General features: G+C 50.1%; 1 protein-coding gene and 1 pseudogene across 23 annotated transcripts in view; both read left to right on the plus strand.

The window, feature by feature from the left end:
* The first annotated feature begins 3,088 nt into the window (after positions 1 to 3,088).
* DYSF (dysferlin) overlaps positions 3,089 to 22,684 on the plus strand; it is a 218,481-nt gene continuing 198,885 nt past the window's right edge. For 14 of the 23 annotated variants that reach the window (XM_065929505.1, XM_065929509.1, XM_065929507.1 and 11 more), the window contains exon 1: positions 14,505 to 14,689. In XM_065929505.1, coding sequence (XP_065785577.1) covers positions 14,599 to 14,689 — 91 coding nt within the window. In that variant the 5' untranslated portion in view covers positions 14,505 to 14,598. Of the gene's footprint in view, positions 3,573 to 14,504; positions 14,690 to 22,684 lie in introns of those variants that run through there. The other 9 variants (XM_065929517.1, XM_065929515.1, XM_065929519.1 and 6 more) reach the window with 5 other exon arrangements.
* On the plus strand, positions 10,561 to 14,389 carry LOC136162800 (ATP synthase F(0) complex subunit C1, mitochondrial pseudogene; annotated as a pseudogene).

Genomic DNA, 22,684 nt, shown 5'->3' on the forward strand with positions numbered 1-22,684 from the left:
TTGACTTGAATCAAGTGTCTTTCTCTATTGCTCGGGGTGTGGTCTCAGAGAACATGTTTCTTTTAAACAGAGAAGAAAACCCAAACATGCCCTATGTTGAGCAATAAAGTTGGGGGGCATTCCCACTAGGGGTTCATATCTGTACAGATGAGGCTGTGCATAACAAATTTGAAGAGAACTTGTTGCATGAATAAACAGCATAGAGAAGTTGCAAAGAGGATGTTTAACCTATAAAGAAAGCTGGTTCTTTTTAAATCACTCTAGTCACCATGTCTGGAAGCAGCTAAATGTTTCTTGGATCCAGTTTTAGTTCAGCCTTACAGCAGGTTCATGTTGCTTTATGCATCTGAATAGAGCCAAACTGTACTTTAAAAATAGACCATAATTTGGACTTTCTCTAGAGCAATAGGGCCTCTTGTCCTTCTTCCCAATGAAATCAAGCTTTACTCCCTACTTGGTACCCTTCTCTAAAACTGAAATCTGCACACTCCTGCCATATATGAGGCACCCTGTATATATTGGTTAGGGTTTCCCCAGTGGCTCAGCAGTAAAGCATCTGCCTGCCAATGCAGGAGATGCAGGTTCCATCTCTGGGTAGGGAAAATCCCCTGGAGAAGGAAACGGCAACCCACTCCAGTATTCTTTTCTGGGACATTCCATGGACAGAGGAGCCTGGTGTGCTGCAGTTCTTTGGGTCGCAAAGGACTGAGCAGCTGAAACAACAGCAATGCATACTGGTAAATGAATGAGTGAATCAGCCACTTGCTTCATCCATGCCAAGTGTTTTTTCTCCAGTAACAGATAAAGGCCAAGTTCAGCAGCAAGAAACTTGATCTACTCCACCTGCTCACAGAATGACCCTCCTACTTCCTCCCAGCTTTAACTTCAGCTCCATCTCCTCTTTCATGCCTGTGGGCTAAGTCACCACCACTCTCACTCTGACCCTCTGCTGTGGCTTCTAACTGGTCTCTTCACCCGCACTCAGGCCCCTTGCACCCCATTCCCCCACATGCAGCCAGAGGGAGATGCTGAAAAGTAAACCAGGTCCTACCATTCCTCTGGACTTGGGCCGCAGGCAGCTTCACACAGGCTTGTGTGATTCTCCAACCTCACCTCCTCCAATCTTCCTCCTCCCAGTCTGCACTCCAGCCAGATGTTCTCTCTTCCCTCACTGTTCCCAGGACCTTGACTCAGAGGATTTCCTTCCTTCTCTCAAGAAACCTCTTGTCCTCTGCCCAACCTCAGTCTTTACCATTTGAGCCACTGGGGAAGCCTCCAGTCTTGCCCAGTGAACTAACTGGCCTTCAAATCTCACCTCAAATACCTCTCGCTGTCCCAGGACCCGATAAGGGCTCCTTGCTATCTGTTGCCACGCACCACCGTTTTCTCTACTTTATTGCACTTACTGGAATGGTGTGAGATTGGCTTGGTTACTTGATAAGCACCAGCTTCCTCTACTGAAGTGAAAACTCCTTGAGGTCTAGGACTGTATTCGTTTTCTCTGGCTGCCATAACAAAATACCACAGGCTGGGTGACTTAAAATGACAGAAATTTGTCTCCTCAGAGTTCTGGAGGCGAGAAGCCTGAGATCAGTCTGTCGGTCAGCAGGTCTGGTTTCTTCTGGGGTCTCTCTCCTGGGCTTGCAGACGCCCTCTCATTAGAGTGTCCTTGCACGGTCCTTCCTCTGTGTGCATGCCTCCCTGGTATTAGTATCTCTTCATCTATCCAAATTTCCTCTTCGTATAAGAACCTGTTGGGTTGTGTTAGATTAGATCCCACTCTAACAGCCTCATTTTGACTTAATCACCTTCTTAACTGAGGTCAATGCTTCATTAGCCAAATTTTGAGAGAACATGATTCAGCCCCTAACAGGGACAATGTCACTTATGTTCACCTTTGTGTCATCACCCAGGACAGAGCTTGGCATGCTCTAGGACTCCATACATATCTATCTGTTAAATGAATGATTAAGCCCCCTCCTTCCCCCCGCCCCGCCCCAATCACATATTATTCTAGAGGCAAATAGGCACAGATTGTAGCAGGATCTACATAAGCGATCACAAGAAATGTCTGCTATTCTAATCTTAAAATCACAGATTTTTGGGGAAGCATTGCTACCTCCTGGTACCTTCATATAAGGCAAAGCCAGCATCTGATCCGTCCTGCCCTGGGAGTGTGTGCTACCCCAGTGGGCTCTTGAGGGACGAGTTTTACTGACAGCTGCACACCCACACCCATCCAAATGGCCCACTTTAGAAGGTGAGTCACCCAACTCCTGGGAATGGGTCCACACAGCTCCGGGAAAGCAGTTTAGCAACAGGTACTAGGACCTAAAAAAAGGCATGTCCTGTGCCCTTATAATTCCAAAGCTAGAAATCCCAACTGAGGAACAAGCAGAGAGGGGCTCAAGACAGGTATATATCCCAGTTTTTATATAAAAAGTGATTTCTTGCTACTGGAAAGAGCCTAAATATGCAGCAATAGGAGAAAGCCTTGAGAATTTAATATATTCATATGATAGAAAATTAAGTAGCTATTGAAAAAAAAACTTTATAAAGAATATTTAATGATGCAAGAAAATATTACTTGAAAAAGCAGGACACAGAACTGCACAGACACTTTGATCTCAGTCATACAATAAAGACCGTAACAACATGCATATATGCATGCAATTCACAGGAAAAAGTCTGGGTTGGTAAATAACCAAATGTTAATATTGTATTTTTTTCAGACTCAGCGATTTCTTTCTTGTATGCTTTTTGTTAAAAGTAGTATGTGCTGTTTTTACAACCAGAGAAGGGTACAAAGTTTTTAAGGCAGCCAGCTCTGCCGCTCAATGAGATTCCTCAACTATGGTCTTCTGTCTGGAAAGCGCCGGCCCTGCGCCTGCTCCTCAGAGCGTCCCCGGGCGGTCTGGCTGGCTGCGAGGGAGAGTGCTGGAATCCCCGCGGTGGGAGGCCACCGGCTTGGCGTCGCGCACTGCCCGAGGTGGAAGGTCAGGGGAGGGACCAAGTCTTTCTCCCGTCCTCGAGCGAGATCGGGACTGCGCTGGGCGCCCGGAGCCCTTGTTCAGTCCTCAGCCATCGCGGCCGCCGCCCAGTCCGCTGTTCCACCGCCAGGTGCAAAATGCCGTGTCATTGGGAGAGTCTGCGGTCGGAGCATTGAATTACAGCTTAGCCAAGCTCGCGCAGGGCGGCGCGGGTGGAAGATGAGCAGAAGTCCCTGTTCTCGGAGCACCCGCTGACAAGCGGGCTAAGCGTAGCCCGGGGCGCGGACCGAGTGGAGGCCACTGGAGCAGCCCGGGACTGGCCTTCCTTTCTCCTTCAAGAGTCGTTGCTCTGAGCTGGGAGTCAGTGATCCGAGCCAGCCTCCCTCCACCAGCCCTCTGCTGTGAGGGGACCCACGAGCTGCGCCTCGGCAATCCCCAATCTTCCCCAGCCCTCTCCGCGCCCTGGGTGCACGGGATCCTGACTCCCGTCAGTCATGCTGAGGGTCTTCATCCTCTACGCGGAGAACGTCCACACCCCTGACACCGACATCAGCGATGCCTACTGCTCCGCGGTGTTTGCAGGTAGGAGGGGCCCGCGATCCTTCCCGGGAAGAGGGGGTGGGAGTTGCAGAGGGGACGCCGCGGTCCTCCACCTCGAAGAACACCGGAATGTGAGAGAGAAGACTCCTCGGCCAGATTGACTTTGAGTGTTCCAAAAACACCCTCAGAGAGAGGCGACTCGGAGAAATGGAGGCAAGAGGGAGAGGTGGTCAGCGGCCGGGAAGCTGAGCCCCGGTCAGGGCTAGGAGGGGACTGGGAGGCAGGACCAGCATCTATCCTCGCACTCCCCGGATCTCTTAAAAGAGGCCTTTTTGCATTGTGTGCTGCAAAGCGTTGTGTTGCAGGGCTCCCCGCCTCTCCCAGGAAGACTGGTCCCGGGGCTATTTATAATCCAACTCTCTTGCCTTGGCAGGGGCCTGGCGGCTGCCCTCGGCCTTTGCTCTCTATCACAGGCTGGGCCTGCAGGCAGGCGCACACTGGGGACAGAGGCACCGCCCATCGGTCCAGGGGTCCTACTCTTGTTTTCTGGCACAAGATGCGGGAAATTCAGCACTTTGGGGGTGGCATCCCCGTCATCAGGTGGAGGAGCCTGCTCCCCCATCAGACTGAGACCTTCCACATGAAGGACTTTCATGGTGATAAATGGACCAGGAGGTGAGGGCTGGGCTCGGGTTGCTTCTCTGGGACTTCTGTGGGTGGAGCCAGGGCTGGGGTCTATACACCTGGCCTGTGTGTTTGGAGCCTTACTGGAGGACAAGAACGGGAGGACAAGATTGTGTGGGCCTGCTGCCCCACCCACCCTGTGGGTTTGCTCTCAGCCTCTATACCTGTCACTCCCTTTCTCCTTCAAGATCTAGCTACATCCCAGGCCTCCAGAAACCCCTGGCAATCCAATGGCCATTTCCTTTTAGTTTCACGAGCTTCTGATGCCCTGTTCTCAGACACCCCTGTGCCCATAGGCTCCCAGGCACATGCACACATGAAATGCATGTGACACTTGCAAGTTCCAAGGAGTAGGAACTCACAGAATGCAGGCATGTGTCCACAGCAATGTGCATGCGTGCACACACACACAGAGACACACGCACACACACACACTCCTGGGGGTGAGATTTCAGGTTTCTCTAGAAGGAGCTGCTGAATGGGCCCTTGGCCTGGAAAGCAATGTGCTCTTTCCAGGGTGAGGGGTAGGGGGAGGTGACACTCTGGCTGTGCTCTTTTCCTGACACCTTGCTTTGAACTGTTCTGACCAGTTTCCTACAGTTGCCTTCGGAAATGAGCTTTATCAAGGTGTTTCCAGGGGGAGAATGAGGGCATGAATGGGGTGGTGGGGTGGGGGAGGGGGTGCCTCCACACCTCTTCTACAACCTCAGCTCTGTGCAGGCCAGGACAGTGGTTCATCTGTAAGGCCCGGATGTGCAGCCTAGCTGAGGGCTCTGGCCTTAGAGCTGCAGACCTCCTGGGAGCACCATCCACTCTGTAAATAACCCCCTGACTAAGGGGAGGGAGGATATGCTGGAGGGAAACGAGCACCCTGGGCTTTGAGCATCCGCCTCCCTCAGCTCATCCGCCCCACCCAGCCCCTCATCCCTGTCCCAGGGCTGAGCGCGCCCTGTGCACGGCACCCTCTGGAGCTGTCCAGTACAAATGAAATGCAAGAAGGGCCACTTTGGCAGTCCTGCCTCTTCTCAGGGACCTTGTCTCCTCTGATGACCACTCAGCCGGAACCAGATTTTCATCCACCTTCTCTGACCACACTCCCACCTCCTCCCAATACACACACACATACTTTCCCCAGACTTCACAATGTCCCCACCCAGACCAAGCTCAGAACCCTAGTACGAGAAAGGAAAGAATGAAGAATGGTTAATGAATGGGGAAGCACTTTCTAAACCCAAAAGTGTTTTACCCACCAGAAGTCCCTCTAGCATGGCTCCTCTCCTGTCAGAGGGGCCTCCCCCTTCCCTGGCAGGAAAGGCAGTATGTTGTCTGTGCTGATTGGGAGTGCCCCCAGCCTTCAGAGGGGGCTGTCTGGATGCCCCAACTCCCAGCCATCACAGTCACTGCCCGGCAGTCATGGGGAGCACAGGTTCTCCCTCCCCCAGCCCTGGCCATAATCCACCTCCTGTGTGTTGGCCAAGCTCTTAACTTATGTCCAAATTTGGCCTCCCTGTAGCATCAGGCCAGCTCCCCCACCTCCTCCCGGTCAGGGACAGTTTGCTAAATGATTACACGGAAGGCTCTGTTCTCAGGGACACACTACTCAGAGCAGAACGCTCTTCTGGGAAGCCTCCCCTCACCAACTGGCTGGGAACTGGCCTTCCCAGACCTGTTAGGTTTGGAAACCATGGACCCCCCTCCTTTGGCTACCTGTTTGGAATATCCTGTCGTTTAAGAGGTGCCTCCATGCATGCCTAAGTTCACTTCCTGTTCACAGTAGCTTTGTGAGGCCAGTGGGCAGGGATATTATGCCCTTTGACAGATGAGCGGAGCAGACAGGCCCAGAGAAGTAGGCCCAGAGGCCTGGCCAAGGTTACACAGCGGCCAAAGCACCCACCACCCCCATCATCTTGCCCTCTGTTGTTCTCAGCGTCTGTGCTCATGAATAAGAAAGTGCTTTGAAAAGCATACCATGCACTGCCCACACATGATGTACCCTGGACCCAAGCCAGAGCTAGGGAGGACTGTGTGTGGGGTACCCAGGCTGGGCTGAGTCAAAGTGGGAGGAGTGCCAGGCTGCAAGGAGTGCAGTATACAACAAATGACGCAGAGTTGGGGGATTCCGATTCTGAGCATGTGTATTCATCACAGTGAGAGAGAATGGTCATTCATTAAGCACAAACAATGTACTATTTTCAGACGCTGTCTCTTTAAAACCCACAACAATCCTCTGAGATGCCCTTAACTGATACTGTGGTTCCTAGGTGTAAGCTCTTTTCTAAATAGAGCTCACTTACTATGTTAAGTGATAGAGCTCTATCATGTTCAAGTTGTTCAATTTGTACCAGGCCCTTATATGTAAATCCTTAATCCTTCTAGCAGCCATATATGGTAGTAACCAGGCCCTTATATGTAGATCCTTAATCCTTCTAGCAGCCACTCTCCACCACACAGAAGTTAAGTCATACACTAGTCATTAGTAGAGTCAGGATTCAGGCCCACATACTCTGGCTCTGGAACCCTGTTGTCTTTAACTGCTCTACCATTTTCCTCTGGCCTTAGCTCTGATTTACAAAAGACAAGCAGTGAAAGGTGGAGGGACAGGAAGGAACCCGGCTCTGGCTCACAGCCTGGAGCCCAGTCTCCATTTGCACGTGGCCCCTCACACCTTGTCTTGCCTCACACGTTGTCCCTGCTGCCACTGGCTCTCTTTCTCCCTCGGGCTCTGACATCCTCATTCTCATTCTCTGGTCTGAAGGATGCCTTCTTATCTCAGAAGGGTCTCTGCCCTTCTGCATCTTGCAGGACCAGTCACCGCTTGGTCCAGGGTGCTCCCTCTGGGCAGAACTCTTGTGCTAGGCCATTTCAAGCCTTCTGTGAGGCCTGTGGTGGCTCTTAAGGGTCTGATAAGCTGAGGCTAGGGTCATGCATCCTGAGGCACTGAGGTGGGCAGCCTGCAGTGGGTGTGGCAGGCACTTGGGGGCCTCTGAAAAGGGAGTGCTGTAAGCATAGGCCCCCAGCTTAGCCAATCCAGGGGCCGGGGAAGGGGGCTCAGGAGTGAAACCTCAGTCCCATTCCAGTGGGATAAGAGCACTGAACAAGAGTGAAAGAAGGGTGGTAGCTGAAAGTATTGGCTTTAGACCCAGACTACCTGGGACCTTGGATATGGAATTCCAGCTCTGCCACTTTCCAGCGGTGTGTGTGTCTTTGGGCAAGTTACTTAACCACTCTTGTCTTGCCTCACACATTGTCCCTGCTGCCACTGGCTCTCTTTCTGCCTCAGTTTCGACACTCTGTGATCGGTTTCCCCACCTATAAAATGTTGATAATAATAGTACCTGTTTTGGAGGGATGGTTCTGAAGAGTTTATGTGTTAATCCATATAAAACACTTTCAATAATGCCTGGCACATTAACTATTTCACTATTATATGATATATATATTTATTCTAGTTATTATTATGGTTAACACGTATCGTACATGTACTAAGAAATCAGTGCACACATTCAAACAATCTTTCACTCTCTTTTTGGCCTGGTCAGTCCCATCACCAGCTCTGTTGGTTCATTTACTGCCCAGGCTGGGCACACTGTGCTGAGCGGTGAGTGGCCATCCCTGCAGCCCCAGGGGACCCTGGCCCCGTCTCCTCTGGGAGCCCTCCCCAGGGCAGTCCTTTCTGAGGCCAAGGCATATGTCCACTTGCCTGATGGCTGGCTGTGGCCCTCCCCATTGGACTGGATCTTTCCTGGAACAAGCATCCCTCCTGTGACTCCCTGGGCCCACAAACCTTCTCAGTCTCCCTCTCCAGGCTCAAATCTCTTTCTTTTCTTCCTGCATGCTGGTCTCTTCCCAGATTGGTTTATTAGGCTGAAATGTTAGCAGTTGTGCATCTCCTGTGAGCCAGGAAGAATCTGGGCTAGAAGCCCTGGTGTTTGCTTTAATCATCCCAAGAGCTCTGTGAAGTAACATTCTCTTGATTTTACGGAAGTGGAAATAGACTCTGAAAGGTCAGATCTCATGCCTTGGGACACATGGCTAGAAAAGCAAGGCCTGTGATGGATGCCCAGGGCCATCTAATTGTTCCTGCAATGGGATACTCTTCCCGGGCAGTCAGTCATGTGATCATGACCATAACCAGAATCATTGCTGCCTGACACCCCTGGCAGACATTTGTGGGTGTCTGTCTAATCCCAGCTGATTGTATTGGGATATCCACGGGACACAATTTCTTCAATGAATACGGAGGTGGGGCAGAAGGATGCATTGGACTGTTCATACTCCTGTGAGTCTTTGGACTTGGACAAATGTGCCCTGAGGAATCCTGGAAGCTCACATGCAGAGTGTTCATCTCAAAGTTGGTGTTATTGGAAGCAGAGGGCAAGGTTTATTTGCTTCCTGGATACCCCACGTAAGGCCTTGGGGAAAAACAAGGCCCAGACATTAAGAGAACTAAGCTAGAGGAGACCAGTTGACCAACTCCAAGAACAAGAAGGGGCTCTCCTTGAAGTAACTCCTCTTGACTGGCAGGGAGGAAGGACCGTAAATAGGTGACAGAAGAGGGTCAAAAACCCACATCCCCAGGGGAGCGTGGCAGGTGGTATAACTAAGGCCAGAGGGAGAAGCACATGCATATTTGGGTGAGAGGTGTGTAGGGCAAGATGAGATGCACACTTCCAGCCAGAGGAGCCAGATAATCAGTGTTAGGCAGAAAATTAGGGCTCATGTGCCAGGTTTTCTGATTTTTCAATGGATGCTATAAATCCAGATCTCATAATGTTTAAAGTACAATTTTGTCATAAAACGTTGTGTTGATCAAAGACAACAGGTCTCTGTGCTGGGTGTGTCCCAGAAGACACCAGTGGCAGCATCTGATGGCATTGTGTTTAATCCTGGAGACCTTGGTCTTGGACTCTTCAGGGAACAGGTAGCCAGTCTCCTCTCACCTGAGATGATCAGGCAGCACCTATCTGTGACTACACCATTGGGAAGGCAGGGGTGAGCTTTAGTCCCCTCCCCTCTTACCTCTTTTAACTCTGAAATGTCATTGTGGTTAACATGAAATTTTAAGTAAAAACTGGGCTTGCTATGCAAACTCAGCTTCAAAACAGGTCCCCTTCAGGCAGGAGATAGGCCCCAGGCTGAACAGCTAGGTTTTGTCTGCTGTGGACAGATACGCCAAAACAGCGAGAGGGAGGAGAAGCAAAGCATGACCAGATACAAGATCAAAGGCCACATATTCCTCATTCTTAAAATCAAGGACACCTTCCCAGTTAGACATGTGCAGAAAAGCTCCTTGGAGGTCAAAAAGGGAGGGGCCTCCACCCCATAGTAAGTGATGTCAACCTATCTGTAGGCCTCTTGGCTAGAATCCATCTTGGCTAAGAGATGCATACATACACGGAGGACCCCTGAGATAAACCAAGTACGGATCAGAACAAGGCAAAGCAAGATGACCAGAAGAAATGCCCCACAAAAGCAGCTTAAACTCCCATGAGCGTGTGGCTCTCTCTCAGCCTGCCTGTGTGTGTCCACGTGGACTCTTTTCCCTCCTTGTAAACCCTTGTTTCACTACTTTATTTCTTTGTGGAAATTCATTTTCCACAAAGCCATGTGGGCCAGGGTCGTTTCGGTGGCCAGTGGTCTAGCGGCCAGCACTCAGAGCTCTCATTAGTTACTGTGGCCTGACTTCAGTCTCTGGCTGAGAACTGAGATCCTGCTTCAAGCCACTGCAGGTCAAGAATACCTTTACCCACTTGCTCCCCGATGGTGACTCCTAAGCAGGCCCTGTTGCCTTTGCAGTGGGCTGGAGTTGTCTAGGGTGCCGAGGAGCTGCCCTTACCTGGGCCCTTAGGTAGGATGCAGATTTGGCTGTTGGTTAGCGAACCTTAACTGATGGTGGGGGCATGCATGATGGTCACTCTCTCGTAATGGTTGCTGTGTAGGCAGCCCTGCCTGGTAACGTTCTGACCCTCTGGGCTGCCCAGGCTCCCGGATCCTTCTGTCCTGTTTCTCTGCTATACCTTCCTGTCCCTTTGACAACACGGTTGGTGTGCTTGGCTCTCCAGTGTCCCTTCCATACCACGATGAGGCTAAACCAGTGGTTCTCAAGGAGCATAGTACTGCCCCCAGCGGGTATTTTGGATATGATGATTTGGGATATGTTTCCACTGCAACCTGGGCAGGACAGCATTAGCCTTCCTGTTCATTGAGGCTTCCTTGGTGGCTCAGATGGTAAAGAATCTGCCTTTGCTTAAATCTAAAGCCAGGATGTGAGTCAGTCATCTTCAGCTAGGTGATTGCTGTGGTCTAAGCAGGGGCAGCAGGACAGTGGGAATACAGACTGAAAAAAATGTAGACCATGGGAGCACTACTCATTCCTCCTGCTCTGATCTGCTCTTGTACCAGGGGTCTGACCAGGCCTGTGTCTGCCTCCTTCCAGAGTAGGCCAAAGAGCCCATCTGAACAGCCTTCCTATAGCAATGTCTTACTCCAGGTGGCTTGGCGGGAATTCCAGACCAGTGTTGTCTCCTGGGCCACGGACACAGCGGCCAAGTTTATTGGCCCTGGGGCTGCCACAGTTGGTATGGCTGGTTCAGGGGCCGGCACTGGAACAGTGTTTGGTAGCTTGATCCTTGGCTATGCAAGGAACCCATCTCTGAAGCAGCAGCTCTTCTCCAGCACCATTCTGGGCTTTGTCCTGTCTGAGGCTGTGGGGCTTTTCTGTCTGATGGTCACCCTCCTCATCCTCTTCACCACGTGAGGCTCCATGGAGGTCACCTACCCACATTGGCTGCTTTGACTCCAGGCCATGCTCAGTGCTGGAGTGTGCTAACTTCTACCATTAAACACAATGTTTCTCTTAAAAAAAAAATCAACTTGCAATGCAGAAGACCCAGTAAGATCCCTGGGTCAGGAAGATCCCTGGAGAAGGGAATAGCAACCCACTCCAGTATTCTTGTCTAGAGAATTCCATGGACAGAGGAGCCTGGCAGGGTTTGCACAGAGTAACCCAGTCCATGGGCTTGCAAAGAGTGGAACAGAACTGAGAGAATAACACTTTGCTATCTCATAGGTCGCATAGATCATCCCTTGGATTCCTGGCCACATCTAGCTGTGAGGGAATTCTGGGAAATGTATTCTATCTATGTGGGTGTGTGCACATGTGTCCAGGTCGGAGTCCTTGGAACATTTCTGTGGAAGGAGGGGAGAACAACTTTGAGGGGGACAAGCGGAGATCTCAGCACACTGTCTCCAAGAGCTGCATTCTTGATGCAAGTCCCCTCGGGAGGAAGCCCCTTTGAGGATTTGGCTCCAGGATGATGTCTCCAAGGGATCAGTCAACCATCCAATCAGGGAGAAGTGAAATTGGAAGTTGGGATGGGAAAAGAAGCCTCAGGAAGTGTCCAGGGCTCATGCCACCAGCTGCTGTTTTTCTGGTGTACAGAGCAAGTGTGTGAAGACCCTGTTCCTTGGACATAAGCCAAGTGTTTGTAAACATTCCACAGATTTCCTATGCTGCCTCTGACCCACAAGAGAAGGTCTGGGGGGCAGGATGTGGTGCGCTGCGGAAAACAGCAAAGCCAGGAATCATTGTGATGGAAAAAAATATCCTTAGTCATCATATCCAAAATTCCCCCTAGGGGGCAGTAGTATCCTCTTTGAGACCTGCCTGCCTAACCATATCTTAGGGTGGAAGGGACACAGCCAAGTACAATGTCCACCACACCAACCCCAGGCCAGCCGTTGCTTGCACTGGGAACACCTGGCTGCCTGAGACAAACGTGGTCTCTCCCCTCATCGACCAACTAACTTCACCATCTAGCTAGACATCAAACCAGCAATTAAACAAATAGGTATTGCTTACAGCTGGGATGAGAGCTAAGAAGGAAAAGTGCTATTGTGCAGTGGTTTGCCAGAAGACCCAACCTAGATCAGGAGGTCAGAGGTTTCTCATGGAAGCAATGAGGCCTGAAGGATGAGGGGGGGTGGCCCTTTAAAAGAAGGGGGAAGGCAGCTGCAGGTGGAGGTGACAGGAGAGCTCTGAGTTTGGATGGAGCTCAAAATATTCCGGAAACAGAAGTCACTGGAGCTGAGAGAGTGAGGGGCTGAGTGGTCTTCTCTTGTATGCAGGGGAAAGGGAGTTGGGCTTTATTCCAAGAGCATGGGAGGCCTTGGAGGGATTTTACAGAGTGTGTGTTAGGGTGTGTGACTGATTATATTTAAGATCACCAGGCTCCTGTGTGGAGGCACTTGGATGCTGTGGGCACACAGATGGTACCAAAGTCAGCAAGGATGATTTAGGCTGTAAGTGAAATCCTATCTCAAAATGACTTTAATAATAAACAATCTTAAAGTGATCTTCATTCCCAATACAAGTCCTCTCGGGAGGAAGCCCCATTAGTATCAGGCCCCAGTATGATCCAGAGACATGGTGGGCTCTGGGCACATAGAATGGACAGCTCCAATCATCCTGGACACAGGCAGACTCCATTTTATTTTTCTCTGGTCTGCCATCCTTGGTGTCTGCTATATCTTAGAGCTGGCTGACAACTGGATCTACACACTTCCTTATTCTCACAAAGTGGGAGAGGGAGTTGGGCTTGTCCAGTCACGAAGAACAAGTTATCCCTCCGGGAGAACAACTTGGGACATATATGCCCATCGCTGAACCAATAGCTATTGCCAGGTGATGGGCTTAGTTAGGTCAGGATCTGGAGCTAGGGCTGGAAGTAGTACTCAAATAGTTGGGTTCTGTTGAGAGAAAGGAACTTTGGATGTTGGAGAGGAAGTAAATGGCCATCGCATATAAGAGTGAGAGGGGTCACTCAGGGAGAGCGGAAGAATGCGGAGGAAGAGGGTACAAGTCAAGTGGAGGAGGCACAGCCTTTAAGATTGGGGAGAGGACAGCCTTAGACTTGTCACTGAGTGGGTGAGGGGGTAGAATCTAGTGCCCAAGCTCCCAGCCGGGCTTTGGAGTACAAATGATTCATTTATTAACAGCAGGAAAGCAAAAGGTTTGGTCACAGAAGCTGGTGGAATTTAGGAGGCTGGGAGCCTGGGGATGTTCTCTCCTTTGCATACAAAAAGCAGCCTGAGAGTGAGGGTGGTGATGGGGTGCTGTAAATTTGGGGAGCGAAAAAATATGAAATAGTTGTCTAGGAGAGAGTGTGATTGAAGAGACCGAGGTGATGTAGGGTCGTTGCTTGTTGGCAGTTAGGATCCCCCTGAGTCTGAGGTGGGACAAAGCAGGTGAGGCTGGCAGGGTAGCTGTGTTATTCTCCAACACCAGTTAGCACTTAAGGGACAGAGGTGGAGGAGGTGAAGCTGAATTTCACCAGGTGGCAGTCACCTGAAAATGCTGGAGCCTCAAAGCAAGACAAGGGGAAGAGAGTTGGGATTTTGTGCAGCAGAATGGTGATAACTGGTCACCGAACGGAGGCCGAGTGAGGAAGCTAGTGAGCACCTGGGAGGTGGGAGGAAGAGCAGCGCCTGTCGGGCTCTCGGTGCAGGTATAGAGGTGGGAAGCTCGCCACCTGTGGCCGTCAGCTGGAAAGGAATCAGACTTAACACGGGAACGCCTGCTAAAGGCTGTCACCGCTCGAGGCTCACGCTAAAAGGAGTACTCCCACGGCGGGGGCAGAGGACCTAGAGATTGCTGTTGGGATGTTGCAGAGCAGCTCCAAGAGAACAGGACACAGACCTCCGCCTCCGGAGATGAGTGCCCCCAGATCACTGATCTGAGAAGCCTCAGAGGTGTCGGAGTCTCTCGGGTCTCCAGGAGCACCGAGGGTGGGCCAAGGCGAGCCGCGCGGGGGCCAGAAGGTAGGCCCCCGGCCGTTCGACCCTCTCCTCCTTTAGCGCTCCCAGCGCGTGCAGTTTGCCGCGGACACATTCTGGTCCCTGCAGCCGGGTTTCCTCCACCTCGCGCCTTCGCACTCAGTTGCCTCGCGCCGTTGGCGCGCCGCCTTGCGCGCAGCGGCAGGAGAGCAGCGGACGCGAAGTCGGCCCTGGTGCGCTCCGGGCCCAGGCGCACTGGCCGCTCCGGGAGCCGGGATGGTACTGGCTGCCGCTTCCCAGCTGCTCAGCCAAGCGGTGCGCCCGGCGTCAACGTCGCTTCCATTCCTGGCGGGGGCGGGGACCGGCGGAGGGGACCAGCGCCCCCGCCAGCGCCCGTCTGAGCGCTGGCCGGTCCCGCCCCCCGCCGGCAGGGCGGATCCGCATCGGGGCCGGAGGGGAGGGTCCACCCAGCGGGTGTCCGGTGTCCTCTCCGCGGCCTCTCCCAGGCGTCGGGACTTGTCCGCGGAGGCGCAGCGGAGGCGACAGCTCGCTCCTCTTTGGCGCGGCTGCTGCGGAGCCGGGCGCTTGCTCGGCGGGGGCCGGCCGAACCATGCTGAGCTGCCAGCTGGTGAGGGCCAGCAACCTCCCCAGTCTGAAGAAGGACCGGCGCAGCGACCCGGTCGCCAGCCTGACTTTCCGAGGTGAGAGCCCCGTGGCCACCGCGCCCGCTCGCCGGCGCCACCAGCCAGCGCGCACACCTTGGGGTCGGCCAACCCCGCTCCCGCACTAACCCGGCCAAAGTTTCCTCCCCTGTCAGCAAGGACAGAAATCTCAGAGAAATTTCGGTCCTGTCTTCTTCAGAGGGGGTGAGGAGGATGCAGCCGAGCAAGAAAAATGCCGTGGTGCTCAGAAATTTTGGAAACCGAAAGCGCCGTGATATGTCGATAGTTGCACTTCTAAGACCGATACCCGGGGGTAATACCGTGCGAGCCCTTAGCAGGCGGGGATGAGGGTGGGTTGGAGGATGAATGCAGAGAGAGAATAGGATTGCTTAAATATTGGGCGTGGAGACCGCGAGAGTTGTGTCTTGGTTTCATTCATTCATTCGTCCATCTTTCTTCAACACTGGCCGCCTTGAATTCATCTCAGTTGGGAGGAAAAGGGATAGAATAGGGCGGATATGGCCTTGATACAAGGAATTTTGAGTGTTTTAGGAAGTCTTTTAAAATGCCAAGAGCCTAAAGGCCTGTCTGTGGGTACTTAGTCAAAAGAGAGTCTACGTTTAGGTAAAACACTCCAAAGGACTCACACCCTCCCACTTCTCACCAGACACCCTCACTTAAAGGCGGACATTCCCGTGGGAGGAGGTGTCTCAGGAGGGGAAAGGGAAGAGGAAGGATCTGTCAAAATTAAGAGAAGGAACAATGGCTGTGAGTCAGGACCCCAGTTCTGCAAAGAAAGATAATTAAGGAAATGGGAGAGGGTTTTCCTCTTACCATATCCTGTGGTCTTGTGGAAGTACAAATATCCTGTGGTTTTGTGGAATTAAAAATTTGCGCAGCACAAAAGATTGTCAAACGTAGAGGGATAAATGGCTGGTATTTTCAGGAGGCTTGGAAAAGGTGGGGTCACCACGGGGCCTCTTTAGTTCTGACCCACGATATCCATCTCCTCCCCCAGCACCCCAAAATATTGATAACCATAGATGAAGGACACAGTTTGGCAAAGTGAGAGCTAACTGTAGCTTTTCTTCTTTGTTATGGGACAGTTTACATTTTATTCCTTTTTTGAAAAGTGTGAGTTGAAACAATTTAGAAAAGCTTTCTTCTTCCATTAATTGGTGCCATTCCTGGGTGCCTACTATGAAATGCAGTGTCAAGACGAGGTCCCTAGCTGTCCCTTAGGCTCAGATTCTGACTAAGCCATTCTTGTGTGAAATTATGGGGCCAACTGGCTGGGAAAGACTTCCCAAGGACCGGGAGCCCAGGGCCCTTTATCAGCCGTGAGTCTCCTAGATGCTTTGGATCTTTTCTGCATCTGTTCACCGCTTTCTTTCCCTGCTTCTCCAACAGTCGTGTGGTAGCTACCAATTTCCCTGTTCTGCAGGCACGGAAATGAGAAGCTGGGGAAGTTAATTAAATGCTGTGTCCCAATCATGGCAGGGAGCACTTGAGTGGGCAGTGCCCTTGAGTCCAAATCTGTTGAGGTCCCTCTTTGCAGTTGAACCAGCCCAACTGAGCACGTGCACCTGTTGTCCCCTCCCCAGCTCTGCATTCCCCACCCTTTATAATGCCTTACTATTTATTCCCACTGATAAGCTCCTAGCAAAACTGAAATATAGTGAGATGTACCATCTCTAACTGTTCAAAGTCTATTCATCTTTCAAAGCCCAGCTACAATGCCACCTTCTCCAGGAAGGCACCCAGGAGTCCCTTGACTGTGACAGCCTCTCCTCGCTGGATGCACAGCACCTTCTTAGGTCTGCTGGTGCACACACCCCAGCTGACCTGTGCTCAGCCCTTTGCTCCATAGTTAGGATCAGGGTAGCGACTTTAGGACTCCCAGTGCTAGCAGACAGGTGGTATTCTCTAGTGTGTGCCCCTTCTGGCCCAGTTTCTCACCATCTTCCAGATTTGCCTAGGGGTCTCAGCAGTCTAGGGTAGTGGTCCTTATGTTTTACTGTGCCTCAGAGTCTTCTGGAGAGTGTGCTTGACAGATTCCTGGGTCCCCTCCATAGAAGTTCTGATGCAGCAGATGGAAATGACCTAAGAATTAGCACTTCTACACCTGAGGCAGGTCATTTTGGAACCACATCTCAAGAGAAATTGATGTGAGATGTGGTGAAAGATGAAATTAATGTGACTTTCCCCACCCTATGGGGATATTTATGCTGGAGTTTGGGGCTGAACAGATGCTTAGGGAAAGAGGCTGTTGCAATCAGACCCAGAATTTACAGATCCTTTAGCCTGGGGTACTTAGTCCTGGCTGCACATCAGAATTGCATGGGGGAGCTTTTTAAAAGACCACAGCCAGACTCCTTGTTCCTCCTGTCTTGAAGCTGAGTTTCTGGGAGGGGGGGCCCAGATACAGGTATTTCTAAAAAGTCTCCAAATGTTCAGGAAGCGTAACTGGGGGGTGAGAAGCCTTGTTGGAGCCTGTCACAGCACAGAGGGGGCTGGCCTGCCTGCAGAGAGGCCGCCACCCTGTGTGCTGGACTCCCATCTGGAGCCCGAGGTGCAGGCGCCTGGTCAGGCCCTCTTGTCTCACAGTTGTTCCTGGCATTTCAGGCTCGGATGTAATTTCAGGACCTGCTTCCCAAAATAGACTATGAGCTCTGGGAAGTTGGACTCTGAGGGTGCTTTTTTGGGTTCCGTCTCTCGGGTCTTTAGGATAGAGGCTTTTAATGAATACCTACCATCCCTTTGTTCTTGTATTAATGAATTAGTTAGCATGACTAACTACTACAAGTCCCTGAGCTGTGGTAGAGATAGTTCACCGACCAGCTTCGAGAATGAACAGCTTCATTTCCTACAGCATTAATGATCTGTATCTCTCTTCTGCCCTCTCTCTTTTTCACCCTCTACAGTCGTGATTTATATCCTTTCATTCACTCATTTTGTTACTGAACAAATATTTATTGAGTATCTACTACATGTTGGGTGATGGTTGGGGGTCTGGGGATATATTCAAGAACAAAACCAGATCACTGTTCCCTTAGAGCTCAGACATCTTATTTCCTTGAGTGTCGAATCTCCTGTGCCCCCACTTGGTAACTTTCCACCCTGCTTCCCCCAGGCTCACCAGCCAGAACCCAAATCATGTCTGCCCCTTCCTTCTGCTTCCTCCCACCAGGTCCTCTCTTCCTCCCTCTGTCTTACCAGTTACTCCCTCTCCTTTCTCCCTCCCCTCTTTTCTATCTTCTGGGGAATCTTATAGAACCATGTAGGTCCATGTAGGTGGACCCACATGACTTACCTGTATAGGGAAGGTGGGCTGCAGGACCACTGGACTCTCTGAATCTGGATTTTTGAATAGTAAAAGTAACTTTAAAGCATTGACAATAGCTCATTTTCTTTAGATGAACTTAGTATGTAGTCAGTGTAAAAAAAAGGATATATTACAGAAAGGAACGGGGCTTCCCTGGCGGCTCAGACAGTAAAGAGTCTGCCTGGAATGCAGAAGACCCGTGTTCAATCCCTGAGTCGGAAAGACCCCTTGGAGAAGGGAATGGCAACCCACTCCATTATTTTTACCTGGAGAATCCCATGGACAGAGCAGCCTAGTGGGCTACAGTCCATGGGGTCACAAAGAGTTGGGCACGACTAAATGACTAATACTTTTGCTTTCATGAGGCAACAGTAAAAAGTAGCTCCCCTCCCCCCCCATTCTGATGCTTCGAACTAACTTGTTAACAATTTGACATATTTCCACCAAGATTCTTTTTCCTCTTTTTTAAAAAAGCAATGTTAGTGTGAAGCTTAACATCTAATAAAGTGCATAATATACACATGTACACTTCGATGCAGTGGTTTTCAGTTGGGGGCAGTTTGTTCCTCAGGGGCATGTGGCAATGTCTGGAGACATGCTGGGTTGTCACCAGTGAGTGAGAGATGAGGTGCTTTTGGGACCTACTATGTTGGAGGCCAGGGATGCTGCTAAACATCCTAGAGTGCTCAAGATGGCCCCACAATACTCATAACAAGGAGTTATCGAGGGCCAAGGTTGAGGAACCCTGCTTTAATGGGTAAATTATAAAGGGAATACTCATGTGTATTGCCCAGGTCAAGGAATTGAAGCTTACTCATCCCACCCATCCACCAAAAGTCCCCAGATCCCTTGCCTTCCTCTCTAGAGGTAATCCCATCCAGATATCTTTTTCTTTCTTTTTTTTTTTTTAATAATTTTATTCAGATATCTTTTTCAAATGTTTGCTTATTTACATTTTCACTCAATAATAAGCCAGGGAGATTTTTGTATGTCAGTAAATATTCTACACACTTTTCATTTTTATTTTATTGTATGGGTGCACCATAATTCAGTTAATCAACCCCCTATTGAGGAATGTTTAGGTTGTATCAATTTTTAATATTTCTATCCAATGCTTAAGTCATAGTATCTCTGCAAGAAGTATCCTGGCAACTAAATCTTTGCCCAAATATTTAATAATTTTCTTTAGGTAAGTACTGGAAGTGGTGTTGCTGTGTCAGAGGTTATAGACATATTTAAGACTTTGCTATGTTTTCCAAATTGCTCTCCTGATGATCTGTATCAACTTTATCTTCCCATTAGCTGAGTTTAGGGGCTTGTTTTCTTCATAATTCTGCTAACACAAAGTGTAATCATGAAAAATTTTAACAATTTCTTAGGTTCAAGTAGTATTTGTGATGTTTCAATATTATTGCCTATTTGTATTTATTTCTTAATGAATTGCTTTTTTTAATTTAAAAAAATTATTTATTTATTTATTTTTGACTGTGCTGAGTCTTCTTTGCTGCTCGTGGACTTTCTCTAGTTGTGGGAAGCAGGAGCTACTCTCTAGTTGCTGTGCATAGGCTTCTCATTGCAGTGGCTTCTTTTGTTGCAGAGCACAGGCTCAGTGATGCATGGGCTTAAATAGTTGCAGCTCGTGGTCAGTAGAGCTACGCCTCAGTAGCTGTGGCATGCAGACTTAGTTACTCTGCAGCATGTAGGATTTTCCTGGACCAGGGATTAAACCCTTGTCCCCTGCATTGACAGGTGGATTCTTCACCACTGAACCACTAGAGAAGTCCCTGAACTGCTTTTTAATTTGCCCAGTTCGGGAGGGAAGAGATGTTTGTCTTTTTCTTAATTAGTTATGAGTACTCTTTACATGTTAAGGACATTATGGTTTTTGTCATTGGTGTTTCAAATATCTTCAAATATCTTTGATAGTTTCAAATAGAACTATCTTTCAAAGTTCTATTTGGCCTTTTGAGTTTAAAGACGTCTCTTCTCAGCATTCCATTATAGCCCGTGTATCCACTTGCCACCACTCTTTCCTGGCTACTTGTTTTCTGGAAAGTATATTTTCAGTTAAGATTTAGAAAGGTGGAGATTGGGATGGGAGTTCTTGAGATGAGAAGAGTAGCGCTCTCGTAGGGAAGGCAGGGAGTGACTGCTGCCCAGTCTCAGGGCAGGCTTGAGTTAGGGAACAGATGGCAGGCAAGTATCAGAATTGTCTGAGTCTGCTGACCCTTTTTGTTAGAGGGTATCTGTGCTGAGAAGTAAAGCAGACCTTCTTTCAGCAGAAGCCAATGCTACCTTTTCTCCATTCAATTTCCACCATGTTTCGGTTTCTGCTGGTAACTTTGAATTCTTATCGCTTTGCTTATCTAATGGGTATTCTAATGAGGTGTCGAGAGAGTGCCCAGGACAGAACAAGTACTCAATAACTATTTGTGGACTGGATTTCCCTGGTGGTATAGTAGACAAGAATCTGCCTGTTAATAAAGGAGACAAGGGTTTGATCCCTGGTCCAGGAAGATCCCACATGCCACAGAGCAACCAAGCCTGTGTGCCACAACTAGCGAGCCCGAGTGCCTGGAGCCTGTGCTCTGCAACAAGAGGAATGACGGCAGTGAGAAGCCCAGGCACTGCAGCGAAGAGTAGCCCTCACTTGCTGCAACTAAAGAAAGTCTGCTCACAGCAGGGCAACACCCAGAGCAGGCCCCGCTTCCCCCAAATATTTAAAAATATGTTTGTGGAGCAAACGAGAGGCTGCATGAGGCTGCCTGCAGGATCTAAAGGCGCCCTGCATTGCTGTAGTGGCTCCGTTACCTGACTCGTGGGCAGAAACAGCCCGTCTCTCCCTCTCTGTGAGTCCCAGCCGTCCCATCTCCTCTTCCGTCTGCTCCATCTCTTGGTGAACGGCCCCTCCAGCCACCCTGAGTGTATCCGTGTCAGAATCTGAGATGGGCTCTGCTCTTGCCCCAGCCCCCTTCCCCACCCACTTGCTGGTCAGTAGACCCCTGGCCTGCTGCTGTGTCCTCACCATCTCCCACCTGGACTTAACTCAGAGTTGTGTTAGAATACACATTATACAGTTTACCAGCCTGACCATCATTAAGCGTATAGTTCAGTGGTATCAATTACATTCATCCTGTTGTGCAGGCATCACCACCATCTGTGTCCAGAACCCTTTCATCTTCCCCGACTAAAATCTGTATCTGTTAAATAATAACTCCCCACTTCCTCCTCCCCAAATCCCTGGTAACTGGTATATTTCACTTAGCGTGATGGCTCCAGGGTTCGTCCATGTGGCAGCCTGTGTCAGAATTTCCTTCCTTTTTAAGGCTGAATGATATTCCATTGTGTGTACAGCTCACATTCTGTTTATCTGTGCATTTGTCAATGGACGTCTGGGCCTTGGTGCCTTTGAGATGCGATGGGAAGTGGACCAGTATTCCTCAGCCTTTGTGTAAGCCCTCTTTGGACAGATGTTAGAAACGTGGGAGCAGGTTACAGACTGTGATGTGCACCCTCAGTGAAGACCCCTTGCTTTGGCATTTATCTTCTCTGTGATCCCACCAGCTCCGAAGATTCCACTGAATCAGTGTTACAAAGACAAGCATTTTGTCTGCTTCAGAAATGTACCTCAACCTTATCATTGTGTAGGGGAAGGGAGTTTGTCCCACCACTGCTATGGGCAGACTGCCCACTCATTCTGCCAGAGATTGGGGTGCTTCCTTCCACATAGTAACCCCCATCCATGTGTGTTCAGGCCTTGGCAGTGGGGGCAGTTCACAAGTGTCCTGGACCATTGAAAGGGGCTTGTCCCCACCAGTGCCCTGTGTTCAGTAGCTTGATCATGTCTGACTCTTTGTGGCCCTGTGGACTGTAGCCCACCAGGCTCCTCTCTCCATGGGATTTCCCAGGCAAGAATACTGGAGCAGGTAGCCATTTCCTCCTCCAGGGGATCTTCCAGACCCAGGGATCAAACCCTCATCTCCGGCATTGCAGGCAAATTCTTTCCCAACTGAGCCATCCGAGAAACCCTGTTCCCACAAGATGGGCTTGAAAAGGAGAACGAGCCGTGAGGCCCAGACGGCAGCAGGGACAGCCACTGGCTGCTGACAGGTAGACCTCACCAGGTGGAATGTGGTTCCTCGTGTGAGGCCGTGGCCGTGTCCGTGCTCAGGTGTCAGATGTGTGAGGCTCCTCTCCCCTATGGAGACTGCTCAGCCGGGTGGCCCCAGGCGCTGGCTGGGCAGGATGGGCTGTCCTCTTACCTTCAGTTTGCTCTGTGTTTCTTAGCCTCCTTCCCATATCCCCTCCCACGCCCATTAATCAGAATTGGCTTCAGTGGGGGGCTAGGACAATCTACTATATCTTTCTCTGTTACATACCTTGCCTCTCAACCTTCAAGGGCCAAGATTTCTTTGTCCTCCAGTTCTCCTCTGACAATCTTCCTTTAAGTCATCATTTTCAAACTTTTGGGACTGTTACCTACAACAAGAAATGTATTTTACATCAAGATAGAGTACACACATAAGTATATATGTGAAAATATAACCAAAAGTTTTGAGTAATAGTACTTTCACATGAAAGATGTGCTCTGACATTTTCTTCTCTAGTCTAGCCTGTCATTAAAAAGACAAATTGGTCAACTCACTCAGTTGATGTCATGGGCTGCTAATGGGTCCCAATGAGCAGTTTGAAAAACATTACCCTACAGC

This window comes from Muntiacus reevesi, chromosome 3 (genome assembly GCF_963930625.1).
Source record: "Muntiacus reevesi chromosome 3, mMunRee1.1, whole genome shotgun sequence".
NCBI classification, from domain to species: Eukaryota; Metazoa; Chordata; class Mammalia; order Artiodactyla; family Cervidae; genus Muntiacus; species Muntiacus reevesi.